General features: G+C 32.9%; 1 protein-coding gene across 4 annotated transcripts in view; it reads right to left on the bottom strand.

The window, feature by feature from the left end:
• STRN3 (striatin 3) overlaps positions 1 to 27,239 on the bottom strand; it is a 100,494-nt gene that overhangs the window by 5,704 nt on the left and 67,551 nt on the right. The window contains exons 8-16 of one of the 4 annotated variants that reach the window (XM_043489814.1): positions 25,936 to 26,046; positions 16,728 to 16,868; positions 12,536 to 12,669; positions 11,030 to 11,205; positions 10,799 to 10,846; positions 10,380 to 10,501; positions 6,980 to 7,147; positions 5,025 to 5,165; positions 2,093 to 2,200 (exon numbers count right to left, since the gene is read on the bottom strand). In XM_043489814.1, coding sequence (XP_043345749.1) covers positions 2,093 to 2,200; positions 5,025 to 5,165; positions 6,980 to 7,147; positions 10,380 to 10,501; positions 10,799 to 10,846; positions 11,030 to 11,205; positions 12,536 to 12,669; positions 16,728 to 16,868; positions 25,936 to 26,046 — 1,149 coding nt within the window. The remainder of the gene's footprint in view (positions 1 to 2,092; positions 2,201 to 5,024; positions 5,166 to 6,979; positions 7,148 to 10,379; positions 10,502 to 10,798; positions 10,847 to 11,029; positions 11,206 to 12,535; positions 12,670 to 16,727; positions 16,869 to 25,935; positions 26,047 to 27,239) is intronic. The other 3 variants (XM_043489815.1, XM_043489816.1, XM_043489817.1) reach the window with 3 other exon arrangements.

Raw genomic sequence — 27,239 nt, 5'->3', positions numbered from 1 at the left:
CTGATACGGTCTTAAACTGAGACATTCACATGAATATGAATCTTCTTTCCCGTGCAACATATAGACCTATGAGTCTCCATTCTCTTCTCAACTTGTTCTACTGAGTTCAAAGGAACGTGTCCAAGAAAAGTGTTATTTGAAGAAAGATATTTCTAAAACTCAGAAAGACTAAAATTTACAACCATGTCCTATATAAGCTACAAAGAAAAATCTGTAGTTCTGATTTGTTGTCTTGCTTGATAATTTGTTGCCCTGCAATAATGTTTCAATTAACACTTTAGTTTCTTATTTGGAAGTCTTTCAATACTTCTAATTGCTTTAGCTTATCAAAGAAGCCTCTCTTTGCTATCAGACTTTTCCCGAAAGAGAGCAAACAATACGAAATATTTTGGGTAACGACAAATGATACAGATATCCTTAAACAAACAATTCTATGGCCAAATTAAAATTTAACTTGATTTCTATATAACTGGTATGCTTCCTTACAAACAAAAAGTACAGGAAAGGTGACAATAAACAACTGCCACAGAGTTCAATTTTGCATATAGGGTTATCGTTACCATCTTTCTAAATTCCATATATATGTGTTAGTATGCTGTAATGTTCTTTATCTTTCTGGCTTACTTCACTCTGTATAAGGGGCTCCAGTTTCATCCATCTCATTAGGACTGGTTCAAATGAATTCTTTTTGACGGCTGAGTAATATTCCATGGTGTATATGTACCACAGCTTCCTTATCCATTCATCTGCTGATGGGCATCTAGGTTGCTTCCATGTCCTGGCTATTATAAACAGTGCTGCGATGAACATTGGGGTGCACGTGTCTCTTTCAGATCTGGTTTCCTCAGTGTGTATGCCCAGAAGTGGTATTGCTGGGTCATATGGCAGTTCTATTTCCAGTTTTTTAAGGAATCTCCACACTGTTTTCCATAGTGGCTGTACTAGTTTGCATTCCCACCAACAGTGTAAGAGGGTTCCCTTTTCTCCACACCCTCTCCAGCATTTATTGCTTGTAGACTTTTGGATAGCAGCCATCCTGACTGGGTGTAATGGTACCTCATTGTGGGTTTGATTTGCATTTCTCTAACTAATGAGTGATGTTGAGCACTTTTCATGTGTTTGTTAGCCATCTGTATGTCTTCTTTGGAGAAATGTCTGTTTAGTTCTCTGGCCCATTTTTTGAACTCTGTGGGAGAAGGTGAGGGTGGGATGTTTCAAAAGAACAGCATGTATACTATCTATGGTGAAACAGATCACCAGCCCAGGTGGGATGCATGAGACAAGTGCTCGGGCCTGGTACACTGGGAAGACCCAGAGGAATCGGGTGGAGAGGGAGGTGGGAGGGGGGATCGGGATGGGGAATACGTGTAAATCTATGGCTGATTCATATCAATGTATGACAAAACCCACTGAAATGTTGTGAAGTAATTAGCCTCCAACTAATAAAAAAATTAAAAAAAAAAAAAAGAAAGTGAAGAGGAACTAAAAAGCCTCTTGATGAAAGTGAAAGAGGAGAGTGAAAAAGTTGGCTTAAAGCTCAACATTCAGGGAAAAAAAAAAAAAAAACAACAACTGCCACTATATCATCATTTCATCCACTGATAATTTTAAGAACATATTTAAAATGCCCAAACCAGAAAGTGATCTTCTATGTTACACTAATTCACAACAGAATATAAAGATAAAAATTTCAAACAGAAGGGTTTATAACTGTCATCACATGAAGAAATCATAATAGGTAAGCAAGATGTTTTGGGCTTTCCTGGTGGCCCAGACAGTAAAGAATCTGCCTGCAATGTAGGAGACCGGGGTTTGATCTGTGGGTCAGGAAGATCCTCTGGAGAAAGAAATGGCAACCCACTCCAGTATTCTTGCCTAGAGAGTTCCATGGACAGAGAAATCTGACAGGTACAGTCCATGGGGTTGCACAGTCAGATATGACTGAGCAACTAACACTCACAAGGGTAAAAATTAACAAACATTATAAGTGTGCTGCATTAAGTAAAGCAAAAATCTGAGTTAAATTGCCACAGTTTAACGTGGCAATTTTCAAGGTAGGAAGTCAGTACAGAAAATAAGATAACCTACTTACCCGTTTTATTGTCAAAAAATTTGATGTGTCTATCTTCATGAGCAGTTATTGTAACAGGAAGTGTGGGATGACTTACTACTCTGTTAATGTGATTACTGGATTGTAAACCTAAAAAACAAAGGAAGAAAACATACCAAAATTCAAACCTTCAATGTAATGTGGAATCTAAAGAAAAAACATACAAACAAAACAAAACCAGATTCACAGACACAGGAAACACATAGGTCTGATAGTTGCCAGACAGGAGGGGAGGGAGCGGCAGGGCAAGAGGTGAAGAGGATTAAGAGGTACAACCTCCAGTTACAGAGTAAATAAGCCAAGGTGATATAATATACAGCATAAGGAATATGGTCAATAATATTTCAATAAGAAACATTATGTAGTACACCTAGTTTAATATTGTCCATTAACTATATTTCAAATAAAAAAGAAACAAAAACTTCAATTGGAAGTTAAATGATGGCCTTTGCACTCTTACCAAAACATAAGAATCACTAAAAACTAAAGCTTTTATATATTAAACAAAAAATATGAGAAATAAAACTAAGATTCTAAAGATACACAATTCTAAAAAAATATATAAGCTAGTATGTCTTATAATATGGATGGATAGCACTATGCTCAACTTTAGAAAAAAAAAAAAACTGGAAGTATTTTAATGCAGACTGTCAATATAGGGTGGTTTAGAATTTTTAAATTATCCCAAATCCACAAATCATTGCTTTTAATAAATAGTCCATAAAAGAATTGAGTCAATTAATGAAGGAAAAAAAATCATAAGTGATAATTAGGTGTTTGCAAGAACAAACACTACCCCCTCCCACAATGACCAAAAATACCGAAGAACTGTAATTGATATTCTTAGCAATGAGACCTTTTCTTTACTACCAAGTTCTTAATTTTTATTCAGCTTAGTGATGAGGGAGAAAAGAGAGATCAAAACTAATGGGAAAATACTGTCAGCATTTATTAGACTAAGTAAATTGATCATTCTATACGTATACAAGAACTCTTCACTGAACTCAAACACATTGAAAAAAATAATCTATGTAAGAGGAAGAAACTAGGGTTGAAAAAAGACACTGCATATATATTTGTTTTTAGATTTGATCACAGCCCATTTAAATATTTTTTATAAAGTGACTTTTAAAAGAGCAATCATGAAAAATCAGAAGTAAAAACTAAACAAATGAACTTAACTGTATAGCCAATCAGTATTATAAGCACAAGTGACTTTTAAAAGCACAGTAATTAGACTGTCTGTATCTAGTAAAATATACCCTCTATTAGTAACGAAATTCTTTTTGGTGGTATTGCAATTATTCTGAGATGACTTTATCTGTACTGTTACATAAATTAAATGAGAAATTGTGATCATTTTGCAGAGAATCAAGAGTTTTTATATTTGTTAAAATAAGATAAAAATATAAAACCAATGAGATAAATCTGAATCAGAATTGGAAGCATCTGAATAAAATTTATCAGTCTTTTTTTTTTTCCAGTCTTTTTCTTGACTAAAAATGCACTCTTCAGCTCTATCTACTGAAAAATCTAAACCAGTGGCCAACTCAAGAGCCATGAAAGCCATGAGGACTGACTCAAGAGCAGAGCACCTATCTTGTAGTCTCTAAATGTCATTGTCCACTAAAAGAAACCATGGCTCCTTAGAGAAATGACCCATTTCAGATCTGGGGTGCAAAATGAACAAGATGAACCTAAAACATCTTGTCATACCAGAAAGAAAAGCATCAACAACTAACAGGGTTATGTCATAAGGGGAGAATCAGGAGCCAACCTGAATAAGCTCCCACTGGCCAAAGATGAAATAATCTGAGTAGCAATTAAAATGATACCTGTTAACAGACTGAAATAGATAAAATGCACTTATTCTAAGAAAGATTATAATGGTAAGAAAAACAACACCCCAAAGACTCACTTCACTGGTCACCTTTGGAGGATGCTAGGGAATCACTTCATCATTTTAAAAACTGGTAAATAAAGAGGAGGAGTGGGAAGTAATCATTTATCTTGCCTTTCCTTTATAATTGCTAACTCCAGGTAACCAAATTACTGATAAGGGTTGTCCCTTCTTATAGAAGCAATCTAGCTAATAAGTGTAAAAGAAATGATAAAATTAGAAAATAATTTTTGAACAGTTAATGAATTAATGGATCCAAGCAATGACTAGAAACTAAGAGAAAGACAGACCAAAGAACATTTACTTCTGATAAAAATTCACAAATTATTACAAAATAGTCTTGCCAAAAACATTTAAAAACTTTAAAATGAAGACAAATAAAATTTTGACCCTGAATTTGAATAAACCTCTAGATCTACAAACAATTTACAGGAAATAAAATGAACAGGAGGAGCACATTAAATGACCGCACAAGTATGCAACTGGTAAAATTCAAACTATGGGAAACTCGACCCAATTTCTTCAGTTAAAAAAAAAATGCAAGGGGAATATAGGAGACAGAGGGGGAATCCACAGATGAAGACAGAGGTGAGACACCTACCAACCAACCACAGTGCATGGGCCTTATTTGGAACCTTATTTGAATAAACTGTAAAATACATATACCACATTCTATACTTACAACCTTGGCCATTTACACAGAACTACTAGAGCTGGAAGATGGGTTCATTATATATTTCTCTACTTCCACATGTGTTTTCATTAAAAACCTAAAATTATTTCACTTGTTTTCTTTTACCCTTACATTTGCTCTACTCACTTACCTGTCCCCACACACTTATCCAAGTTTTTAAACATAATTTGAGGAAATAGCAGAAATAAAGTAAATAAGTACACATTGAAAGTTATTCTTTTTTCATTCTAAATTCAAACAGTCAAAATATAAAAAGTAACAGGTTACCCTCTATTGTAAAACAATCCTTTTTAAGGTTTCAACCTTACCAGAAAACTTACCAGAATCCATCTGTGATGAAAGCATCACCAATGACTGTGATGTTTCTAAATCATAAATTACTGTACTACCAGTGTTGAAAGAGGTCACCATATGTGCTGGATCACAGCCTATAAAGTCAACTGATGTAGGTATTCCATGTTCTGAAAGGAGCCCAAAGAGATATAAGGTAAACACAGTAATTCAGAAATCTCTGCTTTTCTAGTAAGAAAAAGGAATTTGAGTATTCTTGAAATAATGTTAATAATGAAAAAGCAATTGTGTTAGGATGGTGAGATATAATAGGTAATTTATTCTCATTTACTAGAAGTTTTTGTAACATTATAAGAAAAATACATCTAGAAAGCCCTTAAAGAAAGAGACAAACAAAAGCTACTGCTCTCCTATGCATTTTCTTCTAAGAGACAAAAATCCTAGGTGAGTTTATTGGCCCACCTGCAATTTTTAAGTTTTTTTTAATGTGGATCATTTAATAACTCTTTTATTGAATTTGTTACAATATTGCTTCTGTTGTTTTTTATGTGTTTTTTTTTTTTTTTTTTGCCACAAGCCATGTGGGATCTTAGGTCCCTGACTATGGATCAAACCTGCACCCCTGACATTGGAAGGCTAAGGTTTAACCAGGGACTGCCAGGGAAGTCCTGCCATTATATTTCTGACTGTAAAATGATAAAATAGCATTCGTACACCACTACCTAGGGAGACTGTTCACCTCTCTGACACTGGTTAGCTTCAAGCAGCAAATGCAAATAATATTTTTGGATCTGTGAAAATGAAGCTTTGGACTCTGGAACTCACTGAGGCAGTACTATTCTTAAGTAGCTAAAGCAATTTCTCTAACATGTTAATAAATTCCACTGTCCAGATCAATGCACAATTATGTGAATTCTGGAGTAAGCAAGAAACAAATTACTTAAATGAATTTTCACCTCAAAAGCTTAAGTAAAAAAAAAAGCTTAAGTAAATTAAAAAATTAGTAATCACTGTAGTATCTAGAGATTCAACAAAATTAAGCATAAATGTTCAAACATTCATCTAAAATGTTTTAAAACAAAACATTTATTTATAGTAAAAGGTATGATTTTTTAAAATAACTTGAAAAAAAAAAAAGAAAAAAAAATAACTTGGAAAATAATGCCAATATACAAATAATATAAATAGATGCACATACTGTCATGAGGTATATTAAACCCTACTTTGACAGGAAAAGATTTGAAATCAAGCATGTAACTAACTCAGTTTGCACCTCCCAGTTAAGGGTGCTATTGCAATGATTATAGCTAGACTTCTCAACCAGTGTGCTCATATGTGGTTTACAGGTTTACCTGGGACCCTAAGCCTTTCCATCTTTGTCCTGGAGCTGTTGGAGGGCCTTCTGCTGTTCTGTGAGTAGCCTCATTTGCCTACTCTATTATTAGACACAGATAGTTCTATTCTTTAAATAGGACAGTCCTGAAAAAGGTCAAAAAAGCACTGAGCTATAGGATATACTTGCAAAGCATAATGCAGGGAACATGGGTTCGATCCATGATCTGGGAAGATCCCACATGTCTTGGGGTTAAACCCAAGCACCACAACTACTGAAGCCTATGTGCCCTAGGACCTGTGCTCCGAAACAAGAGAAGCCACTACAATGAGAAGCCCTAGCATTGCAACTACAGTAGCCCCCGCTTGCTGCAACTTAAGAGAAAGCCCACACGCAGCAATGAAGACTCAGTGCAGCCAAAAATAAAAAAAAAATTTTTTTTAAAAAGGCACTCCGCTACAGGATATCCCTGCAAAGCATCTTTCTTGTTTATAAAAATATGACTAGGAATAAAAAGATTATCACAGATTTATAAAATTCTTTCAGTATCTCTTTTGAGCAGTAGGAAGTAGTGAAACTACTTTGTTCTTTTTATCTTCTAAATTAAAAAAAAAAAAAGAGATATTTTTCAAAGAGGCAAAATTTACTCACCTCTGTCTCCATTGTAAGTGCAAATACATGGCAATTTTTCTTGTGGACTCCATAATCTAACAGTGCCATCTGCTGAACAAGACAGTAATTGATTTTTTATGCCACTATAAGCAAGACCCCAGACAGCATCTGTATGAGCAACTAAAGTGCCAGCTAGAACATTTGGCTCTGTAAGGAAAGAAACAGAACAAAAATTAGCTAAAAGAAGTTTATAAGAAATGCTTTTGTATATAAAGATAACTACATAATTAAGTACAAAGACTACACATAAAGGTCGTAAGATAAACTAATGTGTACACAGTGGCCATCTCTAAGTTGTGGAGTTATGGGATATTTATATGCTACCTTCTAATACTTTCTTGTATTTCTGCAATTTTCTAAAAAAGGAACATCCACTTTTTTTTTTTCTTTTTTTTATTATTTGGAGGCTAATTACTTCACAACATTTCAGTGGGTTTTGTCATACATTGATATGAATCAGCCATAGAGTTACACGTATTCCCCATCCTGATCCCGGAACATCCACTTTTAAATAAACAGCTTTACTGAGTGAGATACAACTTCCACGTCATAAAACTCACCAGTTTAAAGTGTCAATTCAATGATTTTTAACATATTCACCAAGTTGCACAGTCATCACCGTTATCAATTTTAGGGCATCTTCATCACTTGTTAGCTATTTCTCCCCAACTGTCCTCTCTGCCTTTCTGCAGCCCTAGGCAACCACTACATATTTTGTTTCTATAAATTTGCCTACTCTAGACATTTTATACAAACGGCCTTTTCTGACTGCCTTCTTTGACTTAGCATGTGTTCAAGGTTCACCTGTGTTGCAGCATGTGTCAGTGCTCCATTTCCTTTTACCACCAAATACTATTCCAGTGTATGGATACACTACATTTTATTTATCCATTCATCATTTGATGATGGGGGCTAATAATGATGAACATCATTTGTCCTACAATTCTGTTTCTCTACTGAATTCCCCCTTTCCACACATATTTCTCACAGTTCATAACCTCCCTTTCACATGAATAATTACCTCTCATAATAAATTCACTGTGGAAATACAGCATTGAAAGAGGAACCTTTCCTCTACCCTTCTGTCACCCAACCTATGAATCGACTAGTGTCTAAATCCGTATTCTCCATGTTTCCAGATGTAAGTAAGAAATTACCCTCCATTCCTGAAAGGGCAATTCCACTGGTTATTCTGGATTCCATTTCCCACACTAATTTGCTTTTGTGTTTAGTTTTTCTACTATACAGATTACCCTCCTCCTTGGGAACATTACCACAGCAAGCAAACATGCTTCAAAATCTCTAAACCTAACAAACAAAACTTACATCAACCTCCAACCAAATAGCAGAGAAGCATAATCAGTAAATATGCTTTCTTACCTTCCATTTACTTTCTAAATCATCTGATACTATCACCACAACAACCCTTGCTAAAATAATCAATGATGAGTTCTATCAAATCTAATAAAATTTCCCTTCCTTCTTTCCTTCATCACTTTGCTTTTCATCCACATATACCATATATGCCTCGGAAGGTCATCCACAGGTCCTTTTACCTTGTGGTCTCAGCCCCAACATCCGTCCAGCCAAAACCTGGGTGATCAGTTACCTTTCTATACTTAGTATTATTAGACTCTCAGCAACATTTGAAAGCGCAGACTGCTTCTTTCTTCTCAAAATGGCTTCTTCTTTTGGTATGCTTCATGATTTCACTTTCCTGAATGCCCTCCTACCCCACAGGCACGCCTTCTTAGTTTTATTTTTTTTTTTGGTTAACTCTCTTGCTTTAGTCACCCCACCCCCACATGTCAGAGTCCCTCAGGAGTCTGCCTTGTCAAAACTGATGGCATCTACGTGATACTGCCTTCCTCTTAACATGCTTAAAAACCAAACTCAGCATCCTTTATCTTCTCACATTCCCATTTCAATAAGCTACCATCATATACTCAGTTGATCATGTCAAAAATGCAGAAGTGGTGATGGAAAAAAGTTCTGAATTAGTGGTAATGGTTGCATAACCCTGCGAATATGGTAAAAACTACTGCACTTAATAAACTACATTTCAAAAGGGTGAATCTTATCATACGGGAATTATACCTCAATAAAGCTGTTTTAAAAAAAAGATGACTAATCCATCATTTTATCCACTCAATCCAATTGATTAATAGATTCTGTTTATTCTACTCTATCTCCCCAGCATGTCTTAAATCCACTTCTCTCTAACTGTTCTATTTCCTTCCACTCTACTCTTGGCAACATCATCTTCTCACCTATCTACCAGATCACCACTCCATTCTTCTCATTCCAAATCTATTCTCCTTGCAAAAGTCAGAGTTATCTTTTTAAATCCTACTCTCCAGGTCACTCACTGGCTTAAAATGGTTCACTGACAGTTAACTTTTATAAAGATTTTGGCTTGAATGTGATTATTTTAGACTATATCTAAAGACAACTTTGGCTGTTACTCTCTTACATTACTGTATCTTCATATCATTTATCACAACTTGTACCTATCCATCCCCTTGCTTATGTGTTTCAATCTGTGTTTTTTTGTATTAGACTAATTCTCATTTCTTGATGTATGCTTTAATATCTGGCAAATTAAGGTGCTCAGTGTGTGTTAAATAAAAGACCGAAGAGTTCTTAAATTCTTTTAAAATGAACCATTAAGTAAACCATTTTTTAACCATTTTCATACTAATAAACATTCATTTAAATTTTTATAGTTACAAACAATGCCCTTATAATTATATTTAAATATATGCACAGGTATTTCTGTTGGCCAGATTCTAAAAATGGCATTCATGAATGAAAGTTTCAGTTTTTTTAAATTAAGAAATTTTTTTGTCCCTCAAGTTCATTGATTTATACCCTTATGTCCTTATTTGTTTCTACATGCATGCTCAATCATGAAGTCATGTCTAACTCTTTGCGACCCCATGGACTGTAGCATGCCAGGCTCCTCTGTCCATGGAATTTTCCAGGCAAGAATACTGGAGTGGGTTGCCATTTACTCTTCCAGGGGATCTTCCCGACCCAAGGATTGAACCTGAGTCTCTTGCAATGGCAGGTGGATGCCTTACCACTGCATCATCTGAGAATTCCCATTTGTTTCTCAAGTCTTGCACTAAATATTTTTGAATTTCATAAAGTAGCCAAGTTGTAAAAATTATTCCTTACATTAAATTTCTCTTTTCTAGTACTGAAATTAATGTTTTAATTAATATAGTTTTTAAAAAGGTTTTGAACGCAATATAGGAAATACCAACTTGCAGGTTAAAATATTTATGGCATGTTATTTCTTAAATCTTTAAAATCTGAGGTGATTATTTCTGTCAGCACCATTCACTTAAAAAGATACCTCGAGCCTTCTCCTTACCGTATGTGTCATAGGGATCCACACTGGGACTCGGCACGTTCCACCACTGTATAGTTGCGTCAGTACCACCACTAAAACACTGCTCTCCATTGGAACTAATAGCTAGTGACAGAACAGGACCACTGTCACAGGAAAAGAGGGGAAAATTACTGAGAAAGCCTATAAAGAAACTTACATTTGCACCTCTCCCAACCTCTAAACATATGTGCTATCTAAAACTGTTTAAGTTAACATGTACATTTGAACAGTACTAATTATATTCTCATTAAGACAATTATTAATCAAATGTAGTATTATTCAGCTAATGTCTTTCTTAATGTAAAACAAACATTATGAAAAAATTACAAGTCTTTAGGAGTGATAAATAATAGTTAACAATAATTATGGTTGTTAATTAGTACTAATTCAGTAAAACTTACATGTGAGCCCTAAATGTGTAGATAGGCTCTACATCTAAAGAGGCACTCCTAAAAGAGGGGAGAAAAAAGGGGAGGGGAGAAGATAAATAATGGCAAATCACTGGTTGATATACAAGAGTCATTAGGAAAGATCAAATAAGTGCATAAAAGATACAGACTATAAAGAAGAATAATTACTTATAATTAGCAAATTTGGAAGAAAAAAACATAGGCTAACATTAAAATACTTGCTTTTTGGCAGGAACTGTTTTTTGCAAGTTCCAAAGTTTCAGAGTATGGTCCTCAGAGGCAGTAACCAGCACAGGTTCTACAGGATGAAAAGCTAATGCCCGAACTCCATCAAAATGGCTACGTAGTGTATACTTGGGATTCCATGTCTTTCGAAAGGCATCTTTATTGGCAGGCAACTAAAAAGAAAGAGCACGATATTTAGTGGTAAAAGTGGTTAACTGATAGGCATATGGAGTTTTTGTTTGTTTTGATGTGTTTAAAATATACATTCAAAAGTGCTTTGTTAAAAATTAAAATGTCCAGTGGAAATTTAGCACACCTTAAAAACTTTGTATCTTTATCATTTAATAAGAACTAAGAAGAATCATTTCATTAGCTTTCAAAGACTTAGATCAAATGAGGCCTTTAATCTGTTTTACCTAATCATCAAGGTAAACCCAAAGTCCTACTAAACATTAAAATGAGGGAAAAAACAAAACACACAAAGAAACTACCGTGTTGCAACATTTTACATGGAAACAAAAATGAAATAAATTACTACCAAAAATCCAAGGGTACAATATTAACAATACAGTTGTCATTTAGAAAATCAGCATGTGACATTTTTCAAGGCAGCAAGTTAAAGTACTTTTCAAAAGTCTGAACTAAAGACACTTTGTTGATACTGATAAGAGGTTAATCTTTTTACCTTCATTTCTCCATCTGTAAAGATAGGCTGTGAAACCACTTCTAAAGCAGTCAAAAGGTTATTATAGAATTTATTTGCTTACATACTTTAAAGGTATTAATGAGAATAATCCAGCCCACCAAGGCTGATGTCTCTAAAAATTCTAACAAAATCTAAAAAGCATTCTAATAAAAGTATAAAATGTAGGAAAAAAGTTTATAAAAGGAAAAATTAATTTGCTGAGAATCTGCAAATTCACTAATACAAAATCAAAGTAAGTATAGTTAACTCTCAATTGAGTGTTTATTGTCTATAAAAAATTTAATCCAAGACTAGTTTCACCTCTAACACTGTCTTTTTCCATCCCCTCTTTATCCTCTCCCCATTCCTCAAATGAAAGACTAAGTATTTAGGAAATGACAAACTAACTTTAACATTATCCTTTTAAAAAAAAAGTTCAAAACTAAAATGTGTTTTAAGAATTATCCTGAAAGCAGATAAGTGATTCAGGTTACCTATTTTTCTCTTGTTAACAGCAAAGTATGGCTTAATTTGAGTAGGTAATTGAGAGTTGACTACTAAAGGTAGGTATTTATCAACCAATATTTTTAGGTAATCAATCACCCCAAACTCCTAATACACCATAATACCCAAGAAAAATTTAAATACCACAAAGAAAGTAGTTGTAAGAAAAAAACTATGTATCACTTCAAATAAACACAATGTCACACTTTATCTTTTCCATGCACCTTGACATTAATTCTGTTTTATAAGTGTTTCCAAAAAATAAGGAGCCTTCTATTAAATGATTAAAAAATTAAAAATAAAACTGCACTTACATCATAACTATAGTCTGCATCATTTGTTACCGTCAAGTCTGCAAGGTCTCCAAGGCCCAGTACACTTAACAAAACATCATCAGAACCCATAATAAATGACTTGCCTCCTCCAGATGGAAACGTTATTGGTTCAGCTATAAAGAACAAAACCGCTTCTTAAATGCTGAAAAATCATACAGTACAAGACAATATTGTGGGGAAATGTAAGCACTTAACAGTTATAATATTCAGTAATATAATTAATTTTTTATTTTCCCACTACCCTCCTTGTTTCTTCTACTCAAAAAATCCTATTACTGTGTAGTAATAAACAAGTATTTTATTTATTTCAGAACTGAGCATAATTTCCCACAAATAAAATATGCACTTGATATATTATTTCAGGGTGGGAGCTTTGTCTATTTATATCCCTTTGATACAACTATAATTATAGTATTTTTTAAACATAATAGGTTGTTGCTAAGTCCTTTCGCTTTCCATCATATTTGTTTGAAAGTGCTAGATATTCTCGTCCCTGATAAAAATTTAATACAAGTATTCACATGTTAATAATTTCCAGTCTCTTATATGGTGTATTAGCTTATTGAAGTAAAGCCTTAAATTTGCTCAGATTTCTCAATGGTCTAGGAAAAGGGCAGTTCTACCTTTAGTGTCAGTTTCTTTTCCCTAAATGATTAATCCATGTGATCTTCAGAACTCCTTCCAGTTTTCAAACTCTGTCTATGCTTTTTAATTTTGACTTTTTACTGAATATACTCCTAAAATAAATAATCTATACTGACTATAGCACTTTAAATTTCTGATACTTTGACCCATTAAAATCAAATACTACTATGTATTGTTATTACAGTTACAGTATAAGCAACAATTCTCCTTATCATTTCAAACATGCTTTGAAAGCAAAATTTTAAACCTAAGATACAAGGGGGAAAGTACATAAATCATTGTAATACAAAACAACATATTGAAACACATTTAAAATCCATGAGCAACAAAAGGGAAACATAAACATTCAAGCTAACTGTTAATTCTGAAAATTTTTTCATGAAACATGATATAAATTTAGAACACTATAGGAAACAGATGTAATGAAATATCAGTCATCACTAACACTACTGAAAACATTCTAAGAAGATACAAGTCTGCTTCTTTTAGATATATACCATGGTAAAAGTAAAATTTATCCTTATTTACAGTATCTTATTATTTATTAATCTGTAATATCAAAGTAAACTACATAATTTGATTCAAATAGGGTCCTGAATGACATTCATAAAATGAAGCTATGTGTCAGCAACTGACACAGAGTAAATCTGATAGAAAATATATGTAGGGATAGTAGTATTTAATTTCGTAAGTTAAACCTACTGAATCTAAATAATCTGTAGCACAGATCCTTCCTACCAGTATCTAGTATGCAGTTATTGGTAATGTGAGAAGACACTGAGAATTATAAAACCAATAGTTTAAAATTATGTTTAAGAACAGTTATATAAATTCATTAATTTAATATTTTCTCAAAGCATTTTTAGCCAGTATGTTTTTCACTTATGCACATAATTTGTTTGTAAAACAAGTTACAATAAAATGCCAAAATTCCTCCCACTCACAAACACTCAATAAAAGAACTTTTCATAAAAGCCCAATAAAATAACTTTATCATAATAACTAATTATTCTGCATTATATATTCTTTATGCAGAGATATTTTTGATCAGTTATTGACCAATTTAAGAGCATGTGAAGGGAAATGTCTAACCAATATTAGCTAGTTTTACTAGAGTTTTATATTAATTATATTAAGCAAAAGTATTATACCAATTTCTAATGAATCACCTAACTACATCTATCTATATATACACATATATATTCATTTATATATAGCAAACTATCCTGCTCACTTGGCATACTGCGTATACATCTCAGTGAATAAAATCTTTTAAGCTAGATTTCTACTTTCCACAATCACCCATTACTGTGGCATATAGTAAGCACAGTAAATACTCTACCCTTGTTTTTCTTGCAGAAGGAATTAATTTTTATTCTATAAACTCATGTTATTAATGTTAACATAATTACCTACAGCATATGATCACGTAGCATTGAAATATTAGCAATTCAAAGAGAAATAAAATTACTAAAATTTGTAGTTTTTAATGATAGAAACTATGATACCTTTTATTAGACAGCCTAAAAGATTTCATCAAGCAATTTAAGCTATTATCATATTAGCATTTCCCTTTATGGAAATCTTAGGGTCTACATAATGAGGTCTTACAACAAGGTCCTTTTTGTACTTCTTTAATTAATTATTCTTTTTATGGACAATAATGACAAAGGAAACCTGTTGCTAATATATCAAGCTCTTCTTATCTCCTTCAATTTTTATAAAATCTAAAGAACACAGCTCAGTAACTGATTCCATTCATGCCAGTGGCAATATGGTATATATACACCTTAAGTCTTTACCAAAAATAGTCTGAAAGGTTGTAACATATAAGTTTCTCTCCCTGAAAACAAACTTTTTCCCTTTACAAAATGAAGTATGACACAGCCTTTAATAGGAATGCATAATTGGAGATGGCCCCTGAAAATAAGAGATTATGAACGCTAATGTTCCCCTCTTAGTTCTAAGTCAAAGCTGAACTTAAATTTTTTGTAGTAACAAATTCTAATAGTATTTACCCTTTAAATAGTGTAATAAGGCTCATGCTTATCTTTCCACCTCTTCATCCTTCCACTACTAACACAGATCACTTACATTTTTTCTTTAAAAAGCACAATTAGACATATACATACACGTTCTACATTTTTGAGTAGTACAGGTCTTAACTGGTTTTTTTTTTCCCTATAGGTAGGTCATTGGTTTGAAACATTTAAAAGGGTCCCTAATTTCTGCTAATATGGTATTGCCTTAAGGTGTAAAATCTACAGTTTAAATGTATAGTGTTACTACAAAAATTTTAGCAAAATATCCTATGCAGTATTTGGTAAAATACATCAGAAGCTAAAGAAGCTGAGCCATTACTAAATGCATAAGATGAAGAATAACGGAGGTTATTTTAGAAAATACTCTCTAAGGTAAAACAGGAAAATAGTATAACAGTGGTAAGAGATCTAGGGAAAATCAACAATTTTACTTGTCCTAGTGTTTTTCATGATTTAATATGTTTTGTTTTGGTTTTTATTATTTTACCGATTTTTCTTCACCCCTCCTCAGATATTCTTAGATTATGATGCGTGGTATATAGATTCAGAGACAACTTTAAAGGAAAATGTAATGTTATTTAGCTTTAAGCCATATGTGCTAGTAGAGAACTCAGAAGAGAATAAGATGTATTAAAAATTTTTTGACTGGTGCATGAAATTACCTTACAAAGCAAAGCAGAAATACCAATAAAATTCAATATATATGTCAAATTATTAGATAATGGATTATCCTTTATGTATGTATTATATGTCACAATAAACCTTAAAATTCATTCTCATAACTTAGAATTACAACTTTCTCAACCTAGATTTATAAAGTACTCAAGTATATCTGTTATCTTCAGCTAAAATCAGTTATGGGAAAAAAAGCCTAAACAGTAGTTTCAATTTCTGCCCATTTCTAATTTAGGCAAAATTTAAAAAATTCATTACCAAGTTGTACATGCCTGGTACCAGGTTAAAGAATAATGATGTTGCCTTATTCTATAAAATGATTAAATTAGTCAATCATTATATACATTTTTAGAAATATATATACATAAAGTTTCAAGCACAATGTCTGGCACTTAGCTGTCTCCTAATAAGTGATAGTTATTATGAGTTGCTAAATTTAACCAATATGACAAATAACTAAATAATTCTTTCCCATATGTACTATTTTAAGTGTTTTTTAAAATACTAATTTCCTAATGCTAGATCTGTAAACTAAAGTCACAGTTCAGAAAGGTGCTTTGAAATCATACATAATAGAAACAATTCCACCTAACATCAAAAGCAAAAAAAAGATCATAAGGAAGCAAAAGTAAAAAATTTCAAAATTTCTAAGACAATTACACCAAGAACTTGCCCAAAACCTTCTCTGAAGATCATATAAGCTGATCTTCAGCATTTTAAAACAGCAGCAAATTTATAATATTAAGGAGATGTGATTTGGAATTAATGTCATCTGCAATGTAAATAAACATGGTAGCTAAATTTTGTACCTTCCTCTGCTCTTGCACCTTCATGATCAGTCATTCTAGTAGAGGCTGACCTAGACTGATTTATGATTCCTGAAGGGAAGAGGGGCAGCTCATCATCTCCCAGATCAGCTATCGTGTCGTAGAGTTTTGTCCTGTTGACCCCTGTAAATTAACGTCAGCAGTAGAGGTTCATTTAACAGCTACCGCTTGACTTGCTAGCACCCTTAAAAACCAACTTACTACCAAAACAGGTTATTTTTAAGAAGTTGCAGTTATTAAAGATCTCATCTAATCAAAGACGTCTTCAATTTTTCATATCAACTCCCCCAACAAAATATGGAATTTTAATATTTAAGATATTTCCTATTTCTGAGGAGATACATATATATAAATAGCAGATACATACACAAAATTGAGTTTTTTATCACTCAATCCAAGTTCTGTAAGCTCAGACATAGAAGATACCATTAAAACAAAAAATTTTGATGTTTAAGTTAACATTTAACAGTGTAAAGAATAAAACAGGTTTTCCAACTTAATCCATTATTTTAAAATGTTAACAAAGAAATAAGTAAAAATGATTTTTATGAGGGTGCAACAAACAATTAACTTTCCCTGTGTTTATGTGGATATTTTCCTGCTATAGTCACACAAATCTGTCATTAACAAATCAACTCCAATTTTCCGCAAATGTTTTTTCTCTTTTCCCAAATTTGAAAAACCTGATTCACCCATGAGCTCTCAGCTTCTTGTCATAGTATGAAACGTCAATCACAGGCCATAAGGTTAAGGAGGGAATTTCAACTGGTACATGGATAATTCAGGCCAAAATATGCAAAGCTCAGGACCATCTAATATCATGGGATCTCTTTAACTATGAACTTCAGAAATGACAGGAGAATCATTTCTCTTACGTATTTTGAAACAAAATAGTTTTAAAAGAAAATGCTTTATAGTTAACATATAAGTAAAACAATTAAAACAGGCAAATCCAAGCCCACACAAATAAGACTGTATTTACTAACGTTAATACTGGCGGACTAATTAAGACTATATAATCACTAAATTTTACTACAGCTATTAGAATATTAGCAATTCCAAAGGAACTATCATTCATCTATGTATCCCTAAGGGAATGCCAGGTAGTACAATGGTAAGACTTAATGGAAATAGGTGGAATCTTATACATTTATTACTTTTATTTTTTTCTTTTCATTTATTAACTATTTCACAGCAATCCCTAACTTTTTAGAAATGCTTAAGTAACTCTTTCTGGATACAATGTGTCAAATAGTCTGAATTTTCTAAAGTATATATTGGAGAAACTCAGTTATTATCTGAGGATTTTCTCCCTGACAAAGTGACTAAATAAATTCTCTAATAAATGAACAACTGCCAACTGGATGTCTAACCATCAGTGAAAGTCAACATGAAAGAAGATAAACATCATCCTTTCTCACAAAATAGGTCTCCTTTATATGAGTACTAACACCACAATTAGATTTCTGTCCTTAAAATCATGTAACCACATCCTAAGAATTCCTTTTCACCTTATAAGCGGAGATGAAAGAGACCGTTTTGAAAAAAAAAAAAAACCTTCCTTTTATGTGCTCTTCAGATCAATCTCTTTCTTGTTGTTGACTTTATTCTACTCAATGCTTTCATTCTTACAAATTACTATAGAGGGTTCCTAATTGGTTTTCCTATCTCCCAATTCCATTTGCCTTCCATCACATTTGAATACTTTGGCTAGATTAGTTTTCCAAAATCATCACACTGATCTTACCACTCCTTACTCTGAAACCAAAAGCAGCACTTCAACACTCTTTGAATCAAAGCTAACTAAAATCCTGTACTTAACCCTGCATGTGCTTCATGCTGATCCTATCCAATCTCATCTTTTAGTGCTACATAATACAGATCTCCCTAATTTTCAGGTCAGAGCAGTTTACCTACAGTATATTCACCAGGGTTTCTTCTACCCTATTTTCATATGTCTTTACCTATTCCCCAGAAAGGTGAGAAAACTTCCTGCACCCAATTCCATTTCCTCTGTGAGGCTTCTGTTGATCTTCCTCTGCTCACTCTATTATATGTATGTAAACCATAAACTTTTACTTCATTAGATACTACTCATAAATAATTTCATCATATGATAAATATAATAAAGACAAGATAAAGTTTTATCATTACAGATACTATCAAGTCACATCTTCTTGAACACATGGACCAGGAAATATGGAAGAAAAGGAAAGTAGGAAACAACATTAAAGTTAATGTTCGTGTTAGTAGGAACGTTGACCGAAACAGCCCACCCTAGCCAGGCACCACAGTAACCACTTGTATGAGTTATTTTACAACAGGAGGCCCCAGTAAGGAACATGGAACTAACAAGCCACCACCAACTGGAAGAACTTGGAAAAGGTCAAAAGGAGACGCCAGTCCTTCTGTCCTACCCACCTTCCAGAACCTTCCTTGCTGGAATCCATCTTGGCTGAGGGATGCTCAGGCCATCAGCAATGACCTTGTGTCAGAATGACTGGCCAGAGACAACCCGGAAACTAATCCCACCACTAAAAAAACCCGAGACTATCAGCCATGTGGCAGAGCAGTCTTCCTGGGTTCCCATACCTTCCTGTGCTCCAGCCAGGGGCCCCTTTCCAATAAAGTCTCATGCTCTGTGAGCACGTGTGTCTCCTCTGACAATTCATTCCTAAGTATTAGACAAGAGTCCACTCTTGGGGCTGGGGAAGGGATCCCCCCCTTACTGCAACATTCCAACAAAGGTTCCCAAATCATATAATTATTATTACTTTTTTTGTTTTGTATACTATAACCAAACATTAGTTTCTGTGTGGCACAGTGGTAAGTTTAGGAAAAAGACGGAATTGTCCCTGCTTTAATTCTAGTTTCTCAAAAGTTGCTAAAAGATGAAAGCAGATTTCTTAACCAGAAGTTAACAGTCTTATCCAGCACCTGCCATGTAGAACATCTTTCAACTAACAACACATTTAATGCTCCTTCATTCTCTTTCTAAATCTAATATTCCAAATACAATAATTCTAATGAATGCAATTTCAAATAAAAGTTTTGAAATCTGTTTCACAATGAGAAAACTGTAATGGTATTAGTGTAATAGATCATACATAATGTTATTAAAATATTCAATGGCATAACTGAAGAAAACTCACTAGGTATTAAACAAAAATTCTCAATTACTGCTCTATAATCTATAGAGGAAATATTCTTCCTAATTTAAACAGCAAGAAAAGCTGTTCTTCTATGAATTATACAACAATTCATGAATTCTTCATGAATTATACAACAACCCATCTACCTCGTAACCACAGCCATCAAGTCTATACCAATGCACAATTCTCTGAATAGATTCTAGGAAAATGAAAAACAGTATGCTGTGGAAAAGCCAAACTATGGATGGACTGACAACTGCTGTTGCTAGCATTTTGAAATTCATACTCACAATATACACACTCATGACATGAAATTTATCTTTCCATTACTCTATTATTATAAGTAAAACAGTATTTTTTTTTAACTGAATCTAACATTTTCCCTTCTCAAATATGCCTCCCTTTGTTAATCAATATTCTGAAGTGAAGCAGACAATCTGGAAAAGGTTTAAGTTTATTTTAGAATAAAAGGGTTTAGTTATATCATGTTTATTAGATTTATTATATGTTCCATCATCCTAATTGAAACAAAGTTTTTACATGACAACTGTCATCTTAAAAAAAAAAAAAAGGCATCACGGTATTCAGGAAAAACTAGGTTAGCTTAGCTGCAAAGTGATTCTGCAGCTTAAAAATGTGCACCCACTGAAAACAGCATCTAACCGATACTTTCTGCCCCTTGTCAAAATGCTGCAATTATTTTTTGGGGGAGAAAAAAGAAAGAGAAACCAAGTTGAAGAACTGAATGGTCTGTTTTAACAGTGTGAAACTAAAGCCAGAAAGAGAAAACAACTGCATCTCTTAGCTGAAAAAGTAATAATCCTTTACTATGAAACAACTGTTTGTCTTTGATTTGATGCAGGATACTGAATGGTTTTATGGACTCCTTATACTCTCTCCAAAATAGAGGGAGCTTAATCATCATAGTCCCTTTATAGTATGTGTCAAGGTACTTTTATAGGCCTATGGAAAGTTACTGATACAAAATAATTTCTCTTTAAATGTTCTATAACGCCTAATATAAAAAGTCATACTCTACAATAATTTCATTCCCTCTTGAAAGTTTGTTATCCTGAATCTGGAATAGCAAATGACAAATACTAATATGAAACTAAAAAAAGAAAAAAAAAAAGGAAAACTAGAAAATTATCCAGGGATACTTATAATCTGTACTAAAAGAAGTAATGAAAAGGTTTTCCAATGTATGATAAACAAGTCAGGAGATATACAGCTATTCAATAACAAGGGTAAAGTAAAGAAGGGGAATGACAAATCTTATTCTACACATGGAAGACAGGAAAGTTAAGATAAATAAGAACAATTAACACAAATTCATTGACCAAGACTCACATCTGTAAACATACATATTTCAGAATGTGAACCTCTGAAATGGAGATCTTTCCCTATCTTTGAAATGGGAAAAGCATATAAATCTTTTGAAGAAAGGATATGAAATAATCTAATCTTTTATAAGCCACAATTCCATAAGTACAAAATAGTACAGGAGTAACAAAAAGCAAGAATAAGAGTATTTATCAAAGGAAAACATATTATAATCCATAATTTAAACTTTCCACGTTGAAAAAACTGAAATATTGAAGTCTTAAAAAGATTATTACCTCCTCCTTCATATTCTAAATAAAGGTTTCAAACTTCAGATGTTTTACCCTTATTTCAGTTGCTATACAGTGTGATTTGTTATTGATTTACATGTTTTTACTTAGACATGAAATACAGCAAAAAAAAAAAGAGAGACCACAGAAAGCTAGAAAAGTCCTATCAAAGATTTAAACAAAAGATTAACTCAGAACGATCCCCTCACTTTCTTCCCCAATTACAGAAACTTATAACATATTTAAAGATGACAGAAAACAAAGTTTTAGATTCGATAATAGTATTGTATCAGTTAATTCCCTGATTTCCAACATTGTACTGTGGTCACATGAGAGAATGCGTTTGTGGTAAAGTCACACACACTAATGTACCTAAGGAGCAACATGTCTACTACTTATTCAGTTTTCTGAAGCGTTCAAAATAATAAATGTACATATGTAAAGAGACAAGAGGATGAAGCAAACGTAGTAAAATTTTAACATTTAAACTGTGTGAAAGTACATGAAATTCTTGTAACTTTTCCTTAAGTTTGAAGTTATGTCAAAAGAAAATGTTACAAGGAAAAGGAAGCTTAACTCTTCTGAGGCTTGAGACCAAAATAACTGTAACAAGTCTCTTTAGTTTCATGGCCTTCATTTTTAGAAATACTAATTGAAAAAGCATATGTCACTCAGAAAGAAATTAATTCTGAATTGTGTTTACAGTCCGAGGCAAAGCTGTTCCCTTCCCTAAGGCAGGAAAAAGGAAGGGGGAAATGGAGTGAACAAGCTGGAAGACAGATAAACATCACCTTCCTGGCTTCTGATTTCAGAACTCTTTCCATTTAAGAGTCAAATCATGGTTGAGACTTTACAAAGTTAAAAAGCTGGCATTCTCGCCAATTTTCCCATTAAAAAAAAAAAAAAAAGGCATTTAGATTGGATTACATATGTTGAATTCACATGCTGAAGTTAAGCAAATAATTTTCTTCTAAGAAGCTGGAAAAATCTGTAGAAACGGAGTGCTATGATCCAAAAGGTGTGACTAATTCACACTTTGGAATAAAGGAAAAAAAGAAAAGGCTACAGTTTATAAATTAGTCTAACTTATACAAAGCCGTATCTGGGAAAACATGAGAAAACCCAATGAAAACAGATAATAAAAATGCTAAGTAAATTTCATGAATTCAATCTTTTCACGAAAAACTATATCTTAGCATTAATATGGTAGTCTACCTGGATTAAAACCTAAATTTACTACCCACCAATTTAAAGAGAAATTTATTTCCATGGCAGGGATTCAAAGTCAACATTTTTACAGTGAACTCTATATTTAAAAGTTTTTAACTAATTCACAAAGGAAGTATAAAAAGAAACAATTATTTCCTAATTATTCATTCTTGAGACACTGTTGGAAACCTCATCTTTTCATGGGTAACCTTAAAAGCACTGGTGTTCATAAAAACACTAAAAATGAGAAACAATCTAATGGATTAACTAATGGAGGCTACGTTAAATCCACAAAATGCAATACTATCTAACCAGTTAAACTGTATTTAGATTTGTCATCTAATCTAATGACAATTAAGAAAAAATGAGTTAAAAACAATGATATTCTTGTTGGAAATTGTTAAAGGAGGTTTATGTAGAAAGACATTTAGAAAAAACTGGAAGAATATATGCCGAATAGAATTTCTGAGTTATCGAACTCCAAGTGATTTTTACTTTTTTCTTTGTGTCTCTAATATAGTACTTACGTTAAGCATATATTACTTCTACGGCTATTTAAACAAAGTTAGCTTATTTTAAAAAATCAGACACAAAATAAAAATTAAAGGGGATTGGTTGAATAAGACGGTACACATTTTGATAAAACAGTACTGAGACATGAAAGCCTTAGGGCATGAATCCAAGGTCGCCAGCTCCTGATTTAATCACAGTAGTTCCCTTTTGCTCATTTCTCATATCAGGTTCTGAAATATTCTGTTTGACAACAGGGTAGCTTTGTTTAAAGAAATTTGAAAACGTTGTATGGCAGAATATTTATTGACATGAAAGGATATTTTCTGTGAACTGTTAGCTGAGTAGGCAAATAACAAAACTGTATACTATGATCCTACTAAATAAAATTAATTAAAATTGTATGGGAATTTTATTTATTTATTTTTGTATGGGAATTTCAGATTTTAGTTTCAGTTCTTCAGTTTCCAACAGTTCTTAAACAGATTTTTTTTTCAATAAAAAACAATTTTAGAAAAATTTAAAACCTAAAACAAAAAAAACCTTAAGTTGACTTATATCTTCTTTCTAAACCTCAAAAAGGGACGGGCATGAAGTGGAGATGTTGAGGGTCAGTCACAATAAAACGGGTCACACAGATTTTTTTGGTTTCCTAGTGCATATAAAAGTTATGTGCTGGGACTTCCCTGGTGGTCTAAAGGCTGAAACTCTTCACTCCCAATGCAGAGGGCCTGGGTTTGATCCCTGATCAGGGAACTAGATCCCACATGCTGGAACTAAAAATCCCACATGCCGTAAGGAAGAATGAAGATCGCACATGTAAGACCTGGTGCAGCCAAAAATAAATAAATACTTAAAAAAAAAGTTATGCGTACAGTATACTGTACTAAGTATGCAACAGCATTACGACTTTAAAAAACGTACGTCTTAATTAAAAATACTCATTAAAAAAAAAAAAAAGCAGGGTTGTCAGAAACCTTCACTTTATGTAAAAAACAAAACAAAACCAAAAACCCTGGTGGTTCAGTAGTAAAGAATCCTCCTGCCAAGGCAGGAGACACAGATTCATTCCTAAGTCAGGAAGATCCCCCGGAGAAGGAAATGGCAACCCATTCCAGCATTCTTGCCTAGGAAATCCTGTGGACAGAGGAGCCTGGAGGGCTATACAGTCCATGGGGTCACAAAAGAGTTGGACATGACTTAACAACTAAACAACAGCAACAGATAAGAGATCTAAGCATTCTATCAGGAAAAAAATGGGGTGTCTATATTTGAAATGAAAAGTAACACTACCTAACATTCTAAAGAAATCTTCAGCATATAAGTCAGTTTATGAATAACATACACAAAATAAGTAGCCTAATATTTAAGTAAACTACCTCATTTCTTTTTTTTTAACTCATTTCTTAAAAAAAAAAAAACTAAACCCTAAAATTCTAATGTCATTGCATCTATATTACAATGTTCAATCATGCAAAAGTACTTTTATACTCAACATGCATTAATTATATAGGGAAGAGATGTTAAAGCTGAAACACAGTCCCTGCCCAGCATTAAACATCTTTAAATACACCAAGCAATTCAATGTACAGTAAGAAATTTCTTAGAGAACAGTTTGTATTCACATGCAACAACATAAATTAGCATAAGGTTATAAAAGAAAAGTGCATAACAGGTAAAATTTCCAAAACTCCTTATTTTCCTCTACAATACATTAAACCACTCAAAAACTGCTTTACTGGAGGAAACTTATACCCTTTTCCACTGCAACTGCCATTTCATACACTAATTTTTTGTCACCAGAGAAAGGAACATGAAAGAATGTCTATACGGTTTTTGCCACTGTCATCTACTGTTTTCTCCTAGACACAATCAAAAAAGTTAGACTAGAGGAATCAATGGCCAGCCAGTTCAAAATAAAGTAAATTTCAGTTTCTTCATTTAATACTTTTAGGTCTGAAGATGATTTTCATGTGGCTGTTCTTATGCCTGATTTACAAAATGGAAATGAATTACTTCGTTGAGAGGTGCTGTAGCTAAATATATACTTTCAAAATACATTGGTCAAGATATTAATTGTGAAAAATATAGCAAGGCACCCAAAGCTACTTAGCTATTAACCAAACCAACCCCACTGCCACCACTACCTTACTCCCCTGACCTTAATCTACTTGAGTAGCCAAGAAAACACTACCTAGGAGAGCTTTTTTTCTTTTGCTACTGTTACTGTTTGTGGTTGGCTTAAGAGTAGAAAGTAAAAACTGTGGAAAGGGCTTTCCCATTCACTGTATTTCAGAATTCTAAGAAACTAAGAAATGTAACCTTGATAAGACCTAGTTACAGCAGTAATTATCAAGAATCGAGAAATTTATACTTTCTTCCTTTTAAACAAATTTCTATTATTTTTCATCCAAAGGCCAATATTCCTTAGAGTTCTGCAAACTTTTAAAAGTTTAAAATATAGTCAAAAACCTTAAAATCTTTCCTTCATCCTTACCCACATATTTAAAATAATATCCCACTTGATTTTCCCATACCACCTCCTAAATTATATTCAAATAAATTTCAAATATACAACAGACAAAGTTTAAAGTTAGTTGCCCCTTGTATGAAACAGAAAGAAGTTAAAGACAAAAAATCAGAATTGAGGATATTTTTTTTTCTCAAAGATTGGAACACAAAAATTATAATAGAATCTGCACTTACTCTTCACCCCTTTCTTCCCCTTTCGTTCCTTCTTGTACTGTTCCTTCAGCTTACTTATTAGTCCCTGGTCTACATCCCAAACCTCAGTAGTTGGGGAGAGGTCATCTTTATCTACATGCAGCATATTATTAAAAGAAAAAAAATCAGCAGTTGGCAATGCAAGCTGTTGGCAATAAACTGTTATAGCTTTATATAATCATAATAAAAATGTACTGACAGTATATACTCAAAGTACTTTAAAGGTGCAGTCTCAGTTTTGGTATTCACAAGTCCAACTCTGAAAGCCCATCTCATAAGTTTCTAAACATTAATACTACAAACAATAGTTAAGTGGTGCTTCATTTCTATGAACTACAAATTTGAAGGTTATTATTCTTGTGGTAACTGATATTTTTACAAAGGACTGACATTAGAAATCTAATGTTACAAAAAATAGATCACTGCATCTTTATAAAAATGTTAATAAAAAATTATTCAGCCAGCATCATAAAAGCAAATGAATGAATTACATGCGAACTACTCATAAAAGTGCAAGCTGTAAAGGTCAGTGCTGTTTCATTGATGAGAATATTCATGCACCTTCTGTCACACTGATTCTGCATGCACAAGGTAACTGTACTAGTGGAGAGGCATTCTAGTCCAATATAATACATACATGGAATTCCAAAATACATCTCAAATAATCCATACAAAGCATTCAGAGAATCCCACCTCTGCCCCCACCCCATCCAAATAGTTCAACATCTCATTACCTTCTTCCATTGGTCTACAACTAAGATTAGCAAAAAAAACAAAAAACAAAAAAAAACTCAAATTCCACTGAAGAACTTTTTAAGAGTTGGTATTTTTAGGGTAAGATAAAAGCAGTGACAAACATGGAGAAGTGAAAACATACATTGCTGTACATCTGTTACAGATGGTACTTCAACTATTTTAGCTGAATAAACAAATCCATATTTGTTTTAAGTAAATACTTGTGCCTATAAAAAAATTTACCCTATAGAATACTACAGGAAAACAGCATTAAAAAAAAGCAAAACAAAAATATGTCTATTTGAATTAATTTAAGTAATAAAGGCTTTTCCATCTTTTAAGTTTTAAACTATTACTTCTTAAGTTTAAAGTTGTTATTTGGAAGTTTAATATTCTGTTAAAGATCAATGAAGAGTTAGTTTACATAAACCTGTTACTAAATAAAAATTATACCAAAACACATAAGCTAAGTCAATCAAGAAGACTGATATAAAAGGGAGATTTTAGAGAAAATATACTTTCACAATTTTTGATAACTTATTATATTTCTG

The sequence above is a fragment of the Cervus canadensis genome, chromosome 17 (genome assembly GCF_019320065.1).
Source record: "Cervus canadensis isolate Bull #8, Minnesota chromosome 17, ASM1932006v1, whole genome shotgun sequence".
Taxonomy (NCBI): domain Eukaryota; kingdom Metazoa; phylum Chordata; class Mammalia; order Artiodactyla; family Cervidae; genus Cervus; species Cervus canadensis.
The sequence above is the reverse complement of the archived record's forward strand: the minus strand, read 5'-3'. Positions and strand labels throughout refer to the sequence as shown.